Source organism: Pseudorca crassidens, chromosome 10, assembly GCF_039906515.1.
Source record: "Pseudorca crassidens isolate mPseCra1 chromosome 10, mPseCra1.hap1, whole genome shotgun sequence".
Classification (NCBI taxonomy): Eukaryota; Metazoa; Chordata; class Mammalia; order Artiodactyla; family Delphinidae; genus Pseudorca; species Pseudorca crassidens.
Window position 1 is genome coordinate 61,341,254 of NC_090305.1, and position 12,344 is coordinate 61,353,597.

Here is a 12,344-nt window from a genome sequence, read left to right on the forward strand (position 1 = left end):
TGGAAGGTTATCTAAGGGAATGTATTACATTAAAAGAAAGGTGGGTTACGACAGAAGTATATGACTTTCGTTTCAGTTCCCCCAAGAGCTGCATACCTTCAAGTCTTTCATAGAGATTGTCTCCTCAATGAAAAGAACAAAATACAAATCAGAATAGCAGTGTGCTTTCCATCATTTGAACTTATTTTATTGGTACTCACTAGCAAATAAAATTTAATTGTTGATTTTGGATGCATTACAACACACTTTTTGGTAGTGGGTGCACAATGTTGATCATTTATTAACTATACTAAATACTGCAACCTCCGAATCGTTGATTTTTACACGGGTATTTCCTTTATGATGATGGGTGGCCCCTCTCTCTGAATACATAAAATGGTCCGTTCCATCCATGGTTTTCATATTCCTTTGTTATTCTACCTACGGCTTTAAAATACATTCAAATAAAAAGACATAAGTTCCTTGCAGTGAGTGCACACATACCACAGCGAGGAGAGTTGAAAACACAATTAACCAACACCCTCGTGTTCAGAGAATAAATAGCATGAAATCATAGGACCAAAGCTTGCTCCTGGGGACTTTCTCGAAGTATCTTCAGTGGACGTAAGGTCACACTCACTCAACTGAAGGATACGTCTTTTGCCAAGGGTGGCGGGAGGAGGGTAATGGGGGGTGCAAATGACAATTTCATTTTCCTATGGTGCTATCCTTCCATAAATGTCTGGAAGAAATGGCCACAGAGCACCGTGATATGCAGTGCAGTCCTCAGATCAGAATAAATAAATGACCTGCTTGGATTGGAAAGCCGCAGGCGCACCGTAACCGAGCTGGAGAGGACAGAAGATGTTTGTTTAAAATACAGCACACACAAATAATAAATAGAAGTTTGAAACTGAGTCAGTGACGGCGATGGGACCAGACTCCCTGTCCGTTCATGGTTCTTCTCACAACACCTCTACCTTTTCCTAAGGATGAAAAGTGGTACAAGGACACAAAGGGCTTTTGGGGACCGCTCTGTTCTGAAACAAGAGGGCAAAACGTGTTCTGAGGGCATCGAACGGCTGCAGAAGAAGACCACAGACATGAAAGCAGGCTCACCAGTCTAGGGTCCAGAACAAGGACCAGAACAAGAGGACCGCCAAAGCCTCATTTCTCTGTGAACCAGTCTGGTGTTACCTTTGGCCGCGGTTCTTCTCTTTTACTGTTGACAAAATTTCATCCACCACCTTTCCCCAACCCCCTTTCCTTATGATCCTATTGTTAAAATCGCCTTGGTCTTAATTTGGTTGTGACACTGGGTCCCAGAAATAAGCTGCTATCTCATGAGCGGCTTGGTGTGTCTGAAACTTGTATTTTGGTGTCACAGAACCACAGAGAGAACATTCACTGCGACTTCCCATCTAGTACCATTACTTCCCTGCATATATTAAAAAAAAAAAAAAAAAGCAGAAAAAGAAAACAAATCACACAGAACACACAGGGGCTGCCAAACGGGGCAGCAGGAGTGTAAATACATTCTCTTTCAGGTCAGACGTCTGGCCCGACGGTGGATTACAAAACACGGAGGGATGAATTCAGGTTGAAGGCATGAGAAGAAAAAGTCACAGCTCAAGAAAAGAAGCGACCGTCCGTTGGGGCCGAGCCGTGATGGTCTTGAAGAAGCTGGGACCCAAGAAAGAAAGAACAGCTCTCCCATCGTGAAAGCTACGGCAGCTGCACGTGGCAGCGGACGGAGGCCCCTTACGCTCTTACAGGGAGGGTGAGACGAGGTGCCCAGTGACACCAGGCGGCACAGCCACTGTGCTACGTGACAGCTCAGGATGTGTGGCTCCGGCAGCCAGCCACTTCACTGGTTTCCTATCCATGGGATAAGAACACACGTGGGGGTTTCAACGCTTCTCAAAGGAAAGAAGGAGGAAAGACACCAGGCTGCCCCTGCCCCCGGCCAGCACGGGCCAAGTCCTCAAGAGAGCGATGTCGGTGCTGGGGTGCTTCCCGTGGGATTCGAAGGAAGGGCAGGGCAGATACAGGTCTCCGAGTCCTATGTACACATTATACAGAGTCTCCACTCTGCCCCCATTAGGCACGAGGTTGATTTGTCTAGCTCAGGAGGGGATGGGCAGAGGAGAGCAGAGGAAGCGTGCGCAGTGAAGGGGGAGGGGAGGGAGGGGAGAGCAAGACTGGTTTCCTCTAGGGGAAGGGCCTTCTCCCAGCCTCACCGTAAGCTAGTTTGTTTGGGGAGTTTAGCACCCATCAAGATGCCCGAGGTGAGCGTCACGGGGGCTTTCATCTGCATGCTGGACCCCACCATGGTGGGGAAGCTGCGGTTCCGTCGGATGCCACTGTTGAGCTGGAGCCCGCCGATGGCACTGGTGACAGTGGGGCATCCAAGGGGCAGGCCCTCAGGTACCAGGCCTCCGGGGACAAGGGCCTGCGTGGGGCCCGGGGGCCCACAGAGGAGAGGTCCCTGGTCCTCAGTCAAGGTGGGGACGTGGGCTCGCCCCGAGTTCACCACTTTGGCCACACCAAACCTCCTAACTTTGTCCACGAGGTTAAGGTTGGAGACAGACACATCGGTCTGGCTTTCGCTGCTCCGGACAGGCTTCTTCTCCCTCACCTCCCTCAGGATGGAGCTGGCTGGCTTGGAAGCCAGGAAGTTGTCGTAGGGAGGGCTCGTGCACTTGAACTCGAAGGAGGGCGGGGAAGACATGGGCGACTGCATAGGCGAGTTGGGCGGGGTAGAGGGGATCACGGCCATCCTGGGGGTGTAGGAGTGTAGGAGAGAGCCCCGGCCGGCCCTGTCCCAGCTCTGGGGGTCGTAGACAGCCGCGGAAATGCCCCGCTCCTTCAGCAGCCACACCAGCCCCAGGGATGTGCTCATGGTGGTTGTGGACTCACGGACGTTAGTGAAGGATTCGGCCAGGCTCAGTCTCCGCGGAGTGCACGGCGTGGCCACCGGCGTGGACTTCAAGTGGCTGCTGCTGCCACAAGCTGGAGTCGGGGCCGAGTTAAGGCTGATAAGAAAAGACAGGTCATTGATCAGAAAACGCCCATGAGCACCAAGGAAGCAGTCCGTGGCCAGCCGCCTGCAGGGGTGCAGCGCAGGCCTAGGACATGCTAAGGGGACTCCCCCAGCCCAGGCTCCCCAGGTGCCTCTTTCCATGTCTGCTTTTCCTCTCACCAAAGGGGCCATGGATTCCCCGAAGTGGGGACGTGGTTTAAGTTAAGGAAGCTGCATGTGATTTCCCTCTTTCAGCCCTAGAGGGTGGGTACAACTGCCCCCTTTGCAGGTGAGGGAACTGAGGCTCAGCTTAGGTGACTTACTCAACGTCACACTCAGCTACTCAGTGGAAGACCCTGGATTTAAACGCAAGTCTGAGTGACCCCAAAGATAAGGGGAGGAAGGCCTTCAGCAGAGAGGCTTTCTGTCCCTACCAAATTTACTCAGATTCCTGCCCTCCTTCCCAGTAGCCGCTTCCCTGAGGCAAGACGTTAACCAGGGCTACGGGATATGGGAGTTTATCCTGGGAATGGCCGAAGCAGGTGGGACATCTCGGTGGAGGACCCTAGGACCTCTAGTCCTTCTCCCGTGGGTGCCCAAGTCCACCTTGATGAGTGGAGTTATTGGGACAGAGCCACGTCACGTACTATCAGACCTTCATCTATGGAACCAGCTAGAAAAAGGCCCACTGGGTGTATGAAACCTGGTTACTAAAGGAAAAGTGGGAAGATTCTTCTACTCATGCCATGCTGACTGAGGACCCACTATGTTCCAAAAGCTGGTATCCAGCAGTGAGGGAGTTAGGGCAGAAGGTGTAACAGAGGGGCAGCAGCGGGGAATGCACTGCTGTCTGCCTGAAAACCAGGAGAGATCCACTTTTAACTACTTCAGGGATGGAGGGAGGCCACCCAGGCACAGAGGCCCTGAGCTGCTGCTGGATGAGCAACTGAGCGGCACAGAAAACACATCCCTCCTGACGGTCTCATGAGATCTGCCCTGGCACCTGCCTAAGGACGCAGCAGGGGCTGCAGGTGCCCCTGGGGACAGGCAGCTGGGTGGTCTGTGGGAGCCGGGGGATAGAGCCCTCTCTCCCCAGCCTGACAGGGGACAGGCCACATACCTTGGACAAAGCACCAACTTAGGGAAAGGGGAGGAAGGGGATGGGCTCTGGAGCAGGTCCTTGGAATGAGTGGAGCAGGGCACCCTCCTGCAGGAGGGACAGGTCAAGGGCAAGTACAAGCGGAGGCATCACTTGGCTGCACACTCAGGTGACCTCACCACTGGCCAGTCTGCACAGGGTGAGGAACCCAGAACAGGCCTGTCTCACACAAGCTCGGGACTGGGGATGCTGGTGGGTCGGGAGTACTCAGAGGAACATGGGATTAGAAACCACAGCAGATTCCTAAGGTTAAAAGGTGGATTCTTCAAAAGGCACAGGTGGGGCTTCCCTGTTGGTGCAGTGGTTGAGAGTCCACCTGCCGATGCAGGGGACACGGGTTCGTGCCCGGGTCGGGGAAGATCCCACATGCCGCGGAGCGGCTGGGCCCGTGAGCCGTGGCCGCTGACCCTGCGCGTCTGGAGTCTGTGCTCCACAACGGGAGAGGCCGCAACAGTGAGAGGCCCGCGTACCGCCAAAAAAAAAAAAAAAAGGCACAGGTGGAATTCTACAAAATTGACCTACAAGCAATAGAGGGCCCAAAAAAATCTGGACTTAAAATCTTGTTCACAGAGCCATTCCTAGGGAGATTCTCTATTTTGTTTCAAGCTGCCATTCTTTCAAACTCAGGTAAAAAGCCTTTTCTTACTACTGACTTCTCAGGCTTTTTCATCCCTGACGAGGCCAGAAGGACTTAGAGAAGAAGGCAGGAGTGTGGTGCTGAGTCCTACGGCTACAGTCAGAAGGGCACCAGGATGCCAGCCTCTCCCAGGGCGAAGCTCTGTCCAGTGGTTTTAAACACGATCTCTTCAAACATAAAGCTGAGGGATAGGGAAGCCGGGTTCTCCAGAGGCAGGAAGGGAGACGGAGAGACAAGCTAAAATTTCGAGGTCCCCTTCCGGTGAGAACCTCAGTTAGACCTGTATTAGTGCTGGCACTCGGAGTGACTGGGGCATTTAGACAGGTTAGGGGTATCCGTTGTCAAGGCCGAGTTAGCCAGGCACAATCAGAGACACATCCACGCCTACATCGTGGGTTAGTGGCGGCCACGCGTGTACACACAGCTCCTTCACGGGGCCCTGCTGGTGGTGTTCTCACCCCCTGCCTCGCCCGCGGGCTCACTCTCTGCCCTACATCTGCTCTCAGCTCAACGGGGCCTGGGGCTGCTTCGTCGTCCTCCTCACATGACCTGCGGAGAATTATTCATCATTGAAGGTGCTCCTTGGGGCAGCTGCTCCCTCCGAGCTGGCCCTGCTCGCCTCTCTCCCGTAAGTTACCTTCCACTCACCCTGCCACCTCGTACCACAGAGAAATCAGCTGATGGGGTCACGCTACCACGTTGGGGGAGACCATTTTCCCTTTTACTGGAAGCTCTGAAATCCAGCCAAGCAGACCGCACCCCACCCCACCCCCGCCCAGGCCATACAAGTCCTCTCGTCCTATGGTACCAACTCTTATCACTTCTCGGAGGTGCCCAAGGGAAATGGACCACGCTGGGCATGTGGTTCCATTCAAGTTTTATCATTTCGGTCATTACAGGGTGGCTGTGATGCATGGCCCCTGGGGCCATCGCCAGAGGCATAAGTGCTACCACAGGGCTCAGTAACTCCATTCCGTGAAAGAACACGTTCTACTGACAAACTTCGGGGCAAAAAGCCAACAACTTGGACTTAGGGGCTGTGGTAGTGCCCTAAACTTCAGCTGGTTGAGAAGGGACGTAAGAATCTTCCACGGCCAATAAAAGAGCAACTAAAAGTGGGTCCAGGTCTCTCTATCTGTGCTGGATCTGAATCAATAGGGGTCTTGATTCAAAAAGAAAGAAAGAAAGAAAAGAAGATGGGACTCAGAACAGGCGACTGCAGTGCTTGGGAGATGCTTCCACTGGCTGGGGGCAGATTTGAAGGAGCCTCTCTACTTTGGCTTTCCTCAACGTTAAGTCTCACAGGGAGTGTCTCAACCTCACCCCACCCTGCCCACCCCCCGGCCGGGTCCCTTACCTTGGTGTGACCCGCGTGAGCTCGTCTGAAGGGTGCAGGATGCGACAGGTGGTGAAGGTGAAGGTGGAGTTTGTCTGTGACATGCACTTCCCAGGATGGTGGGCTAAATCGGGGTGGGGGGGGAAGGGAGGAACAAAATATAGTCCTTGCATCCAAGTACACCCATGAGAAAAGTCAAAATCCCGCATGACCCTGGACAGATGCAAGAAGCGATGGGCTACCTTGTGAACTGGATCTGGGCGAGGAAGGTGAAACGCAAATGTTCTGGATCGAAGGTGGTCCCTCAAAAATAACCACACTTTTGAGCACTGGTGTGCAGAGCATCGAATTCCAGCTTCCAACCCAGTCCAGACAGGGTTTCCCATCAGCGTTCTTTGGCCAGTAGTGGATCCAGTTTGAAGGGCTAATGGGCCCTTGGGGGTAAATTTGGGTTCCCTCCTCAGAGGTCCAAATCGCCTTCCTTCTTTTGTTGCTTTACTTTTCTTTTCATTGGCAAGTAGGTGCCAAACTCTGCCAAGGGGAGGGGAGAGGTGCAGGGCAGGGAGGGGCACTCGCGCCTGGGAACAGGGCAAGGCTCACGGGCTCCCTTTTCTGTTTACACAAAAAGGGGCTTGAGGAAGCTGGCTCCACTACTGTCTAACTGTGGTCGACAGGGAGGGAGATGGGGCCTCAGCTGCCTCAGCAACAACGTGGCAGGAGTCCCAGGGCCTGGGTTCTCCGTGGGACTGAAGTCCCAGGACCTGGGCTGGGCTGACACACAGCGGTGCAAAGCAGCACCAGTCCCCCTGGGCTGCTTTCTTGCCATCTCTAGGATGTCTGCTTTCTGATGAAAATGAGACAGAACAAGTCGTCCTCAACTTATTTCCTCTGAAAGCTCCAAAGAGTTGTTAAGGCAGCTGAAAGACTAAGATCTGGAGCGAAGTAAATCACAGAAGCGTTAGGACCATGCACCAGAAAGCCGGCAGGGGATAAGGAGGAATAGAGTCTACGGGAGACATCATGATTGTAGAGGTCATCCTCATTCATAACTCAAATGTAAAAAAAGAAGAGAGAAAAAAAGGAAAAATGATGCTGCTCCCAATAGCATGCAAGGTGAGGTCTGGGTCAGCCCCCCTCCCCACCCACTCCACCCCTGTAGCCTCTCAGCCCCCAGAGACCTCCTTGGGAGACAACAGATTAGGATATTGGAGGCCATGAGCACGCTGAAGATTCGAAAGGCTGGAACTAGAATCTTCTAGCTCTTTATGGCAAGTTTTCTCTTGGATTTGACAAAAAGGAAAACAAACCAGAAGAGATCGGTGCCCCGAACCTACAGATCCACACACGGGTGATTGTATCTTAAAACAAAAAGAAAAGAAAAGAAAAAACTAGAACCCAGATGAAACAAACGAACAAAAACATATTGGAGACACGCAAATTGAAGGCAGGCAGGACACAGCCAAGGCACAAAAATGGTGGCGGTGACTCAAGAGCTACGCAAGGCTGGTTTCCCGATTATTGTGGTCCAATCCATGTCTTTGTGTCAAGGAAGGCTCCCGTGGCCCCTGGCATGGCAGCCAGCACCACGGCCACAAAAGCAAACTCTCAGCCACTGGGAGCTCCAGGCAAAGCAGGAGGGGGGTGGAAAGCACACGTAGAAATAGCCTTTATGCATCTTGGTTTCTCAAGCAAAAAAGTAATGGTTTAGGAACTCAGATAATTGAGAAATGACTGCAAGCAAAACAAAAATGTTAGAAGCTATGAAGAAAAGGCAACCAACCAATCACGATTCTCTGATTGCAATAAGGTCTAGAAGCAAAAGCAACAAAAAACCTGAGAAAAGCATTCCAAGTAACAGGCGTGAGGGGTTATTTGGAAGGGAGGAAAGAAAAGTGCAGTAAGTAGAAGTAATTAAGACAGAACAGTTGAAAGAGAGAGAACATTTTTTTAAAAAATCAAACAAAAGCAAGGCTTGATTTAAACTTAGAAGTGTACCCCATTTAAATAAATACATGGCCAGAATATCAAATCAAAAGGTCACACGTGTTCACCTTCTCCACCCCATTACATATCGGATCTTCAATCGCAACAGTTAGTGTGAGATGGACATTTTAGAGAGACAGTTGCATCAGCAGAAGCAAAACCCATCTTATTGCAAATGGGTTTTGGGAATAGGAAAAGGCTGCTAAAATTCAGAGGTCATCATTCCCCAGAAGCGATGGACAGCTTTAGAAGACCAAGGAAAATCAACAACAAGGATCAAAAGTGCCAAAGCCAGAGGTTCGGCCCCTCCGCAATACCACTGGGACGCCTGGACCGGCCAGCTCTCCGAGTCACCACTGCCCACCGGGCCGCTGCAGCATCTCCCTTCCTTGGGACACAACACAGAGACAGTGAGTCACCCGAGGCTCCTTGAGCTCCTGGGGGCTGATTCCTACAGTTCTGTGAACAGGAGAGAGCAAATTCCCAAAGCAGGAGGCACTGACAGAGTCTTCTAGGCAGGGAGCAGGGGCTCAGTGGGAGTGCTCACTACTGCAGTCACCACTGCACCCCAAAGCCCTGCCTTAGGTGCTGTGGGTTGACCGCATGCTGCTCGCCTGGGGCCTCCAAGGACAGGGGTTTGGGATTTAATGTTCTGACTTCCTACTTAAATCCTCATTCCTTTTCTCGGTCTGACTGGAGGACTGCAGTGTCGTGAGCCAAAAGTGTTAACACTGACAAGTACTTTCATCAAGTATTTTATTTAGGAACGAACTTGCATTTCACGCCCTCAAAAGACCCTAACCTTTATTATTTTTCTTTGTTCCTCCCGCCGTGGGTTCTGAAACTGGTACAAAATTCTCATCTGTCAAAGAGAACCTTTAAACTTAATTAATCCTTGATTATTCAAGACCGTCTACGTTGGTGAACTGCCTACAGGTAGCTACCGTGTAGATTTTTTGTTCTTTAAAATGTGCCACGCAAGCACACACCCTGCAGCCGAGGTGGGGTTTCGGAGGGCTGTATAAGGAGGACAGTGCCCCTGCCCACCTGCACTCTGACCGACCCCGGTGTGCTTTCTGCCCAGAGCAGGTGCACTTGGTAAATGGCTCTGACTGGCTGTGCTCCTCTGGGGGCACATGGTGCCTGGTACCGACTGCAACATTGGGTGCTTGGGACCTTGCCGCCGCAGCCAGTCGTGAGGGAGCCCTGGCCCAGCCCTGAGTCTCCAGTGAGTTGGGGCTTCCTTCTTGGATGCCCTGAAGCCCACGCTGGGGATTATCTGCAAGTGTGCTACCCAGACCAGGTTGACTGCTGCTTGGGGGAAGGCTCGGGTCTCCAGGGAAGATGGGCAGGAAAGCCCAGGGCTCTCCTCGCAGCCCAGGAATCCAATGGTGAGAAGAGGAAAGAAACACGGATAAGGTTGGGTATACCGGCAGGGACCTGCAGGGTGACTGGGCTCTGCAGCCTGGCCGTCCACGCGACGAGATCTGTTCACACGAGCTCATACGTGTCGGTCAATTGGAACGATGCTTTCCTTCCCCCACCCACAGGGAAGGCCAGGCTGGGAATGTGCTGGGGAGACCAGAAACTTCTCTCTCTAAAGGCCATCGTAGCATCGTCCTTAAAAGAACCCTCCCGGGAACCCACACAGCTGTCAGGATGCAGCTCACCTACTGAACTCTATGGGGAGCTAGGACCTACACACACACACACACACACACACACACACACACACACACACACACACCTTCCAAGGGGATCTCTGAGGACAGAGGAATGCTGGCCATGCTACACATCCAAGCTATTTTTTGGCTTACAGAAGTAACTTATTAAAATATTTTCTTCAAAATGACAAATCCATCCCAAAATCTTGGAAAAAGGGGTTTTATCTTTGTGACATACTGAGAGCCTTCCACATTCTTTTCCCTCTCTTCATGGGAAGAGGCCAACTTGTGTAAAATAAACAAAATGCCTTGACCTTTTTCCCCTTTTCTTCATTTGAACATGTCGTGTGAAGCTACCATCACACGACTTGGATCTGCTCTGCCATTTCTATAAACTCATTCACCAACACACACACACACTCCCCCCACCTCCTTTAATTCTAGTAGCTGCCACCACAGCAACAGTGGCATCCACCGGCCGACCTTTTCCGTCCAAGAAAAAACAAACCTATTGAAAGTAAAAGCATTGTCCATCCAGCTTAAAGGCATGGCTTGAAAGCCCTGCAAACATCAGCACTTTTTTTTTTTCATCTTTTTACCAGCTTCTAATGACTTTGTTGTTTTTGCTCAAGGAGTAACCACAGTGGAGGTGGGACGCGTATCCTTGCCTGTCAGCTACATGCCCCCTTTTTTTTTTTTTTTAAAGCAATGTTTTAGAATTCTTCCTAAAAAACTAAACTCTCAGGGCATAGAAAAATGCTCTAAAGACTTTTTCTATCACTTCTTTATATAACTCTGCATGTGAATTTTTCTGGAAAAAAAAGTTGATGAGTCCATGTGGGAAAAACTCCATAAAACCTTTGTTTGCCGTGTGCTTCATCATTTACATAAATGTTACATAAAAGGGATTAATGTGGCTTTAACAAGTGTTTTTCTCTGGGAGGGTAGGGAATCAAGGGCAGTTTCAGATACAGCAGTACAGCTTCTTTTCTTTTTTTAAAAATAAAAGTGATATTAAACTACACAGTATTACAAGATGACATTTTTAAGCCCTTAGTTCCAGGCTTAACATGGGCCTGTGACTCTTTTTCTCTGCTTAAGCATTTCTTTTATACAGCCCCTGTCTGGTCCTGCAGCTCTAGGGATCCCTGAGCCCCCATGCAGACATCCAGCCCATAGGCACTGGGGAGGTTTCTGGCACAGAGATTGCGAACCACATCACAAGATCTCTTCCTGGTTTCTGTACAACTTGTGTTTCCTGCAAAATTTTTAAAAATAAAAAGTCTACTTGTCCCCCTACACCAAGCTGTCTACTCTGTTTCATCTAAAAAGTGACTTAACAGAGGAACAATCTCACGGAATGGCAAAGAGAGGACCAGAAATTCCCTCAGGTGGCCCTTGGGGTATCTTCAGGAGATAAAATGACTTAAAAAAAAAAAAAAGATATATTTATTTATTTTTGCCTGCGGCAGGTCTTAGTTGCAGCACGCAGGATCATTGTTGAGGCATGCAGCGTCTTAATTGTGGTGCCCGGGCTTCTCTCTAGTTGTGGCGTGTAGGTTTTCTCTTCTTTAGTTGTGGCGTGCAGGCTCCAGGGTGCATGGGCTCTGTAGCTGTGGCCCGCCGGTTCCAGAGCACATGGGCTCTGTAGTTTGCGGCACGCAGGCTCTAGCTGAGGCGCGTGAACTCAGTAGTTGTGGCACGCCAGCTTAGTTGCCCCGCGGCATGAGGGATCTTAGTTCCCTGACCAGGGATCGAACCCATGTCCCCTGCATTGCAGGGTGGATTCTTTACCACTGGACCACCAGGAAAGTCCCCAAATCACTTTTTAGAACGCTGTTAAAATATCAAAAGGGCAAACGCAAGAGTCTCTTTGGATCCTTCGGATGCCAACAAAGCTGGACCCTGCGCCCTCTGCCTTCATGTCCGTCCTGTGGCAAACACCAACAGGTGCTGGGAGCGGGCCTGGCTAAGCGGCCGCAAGTCCATCATCCAGCTAGTGCTACCAGAGCCTGTTCAAGAGCGTACTTCTCCCGTGCGTCAATAGGCGGCGCAACTGGACAACTCACCGGAACCTCAACCCGCACCCACGTGCTACCTCAAGGGCCCTCCACTTTAGAAGAGGCATTGTGCAAACAAACGCCCACTCAACAATCCAAGTGGGTGCCCCTTGGAGCACGGCAGTGCCCTCCTATGGTTTTCAGAGGTGAGGTTCCATAGAAAAAGCGACTCCAGCAAGCGGGCTTGTTCTGGAAATGTTAAGCAGGGTTGACTCCGAGCTGTTTGGGACGAGTCAATTACGTGATTCTTCATTCATTTCTCACTTTGGGCTGCACTGGCCTGGTTCCGGTTTACTATACATTTTGATGCAAGAGCACAGGGCTTCCTCAGCATCTCCTAATACAGGGGGGTGAGAGCAGACCCCAGCTTTGTCCGTAATAACCAAACTCCTGTCACTGCTACACACCAGGGTGGGGTTGAAAAGTCTTCTCATTAGAGTGGGATCTCTTTGTCAACTCCCTGGGTGGAGATAAGAAGGAACCTTCCCAGAGGGTCTGTGAATC

At 51.0% G+C, this 12,344-nt stretch overlaps 1 protein-coding gene across 14 annotated transcripts in view; it reads right to left on the reverse strand.

The window, feature by feature from the left end:
- Positions 1-171: 171 nt before the first annotated feature.
- Positions 172-12,344, reverse strand: part of TRAK1 (trafficking kinesin protein 1) — a 103,653-nt gene continuing 91,480 nt past the window's right edge. For 9 of the 14 annotated variants that reach the window (XM_067753967.1, XM_067753958.1, XM_067753959.1 and 6 more), the window contains 2 exons: positions 6,155-6,257; positions 172-3,014 (listed from right to left, as the gene is read on the reverse strand). In XM_067753967.1, coding sequence (XP_067610068.1) covers positions 2,216-3,014; positions 6,155-6,257 — 902 coding nt within the window. In that variant the 3' untranslated portion in view covers positions 172-2,215. Of the gene's footprint in view, positions 3,015-5,255; positions 5,347-6,154; positions 6,258-8,451; positions 8,505-12,344 lie in introns of those variants that run through there. The other 5 variants (XM_067753968.1, XM_067753969.1, XM_067753970.1 and 2 more) reach the window with 2 other exon arrangements.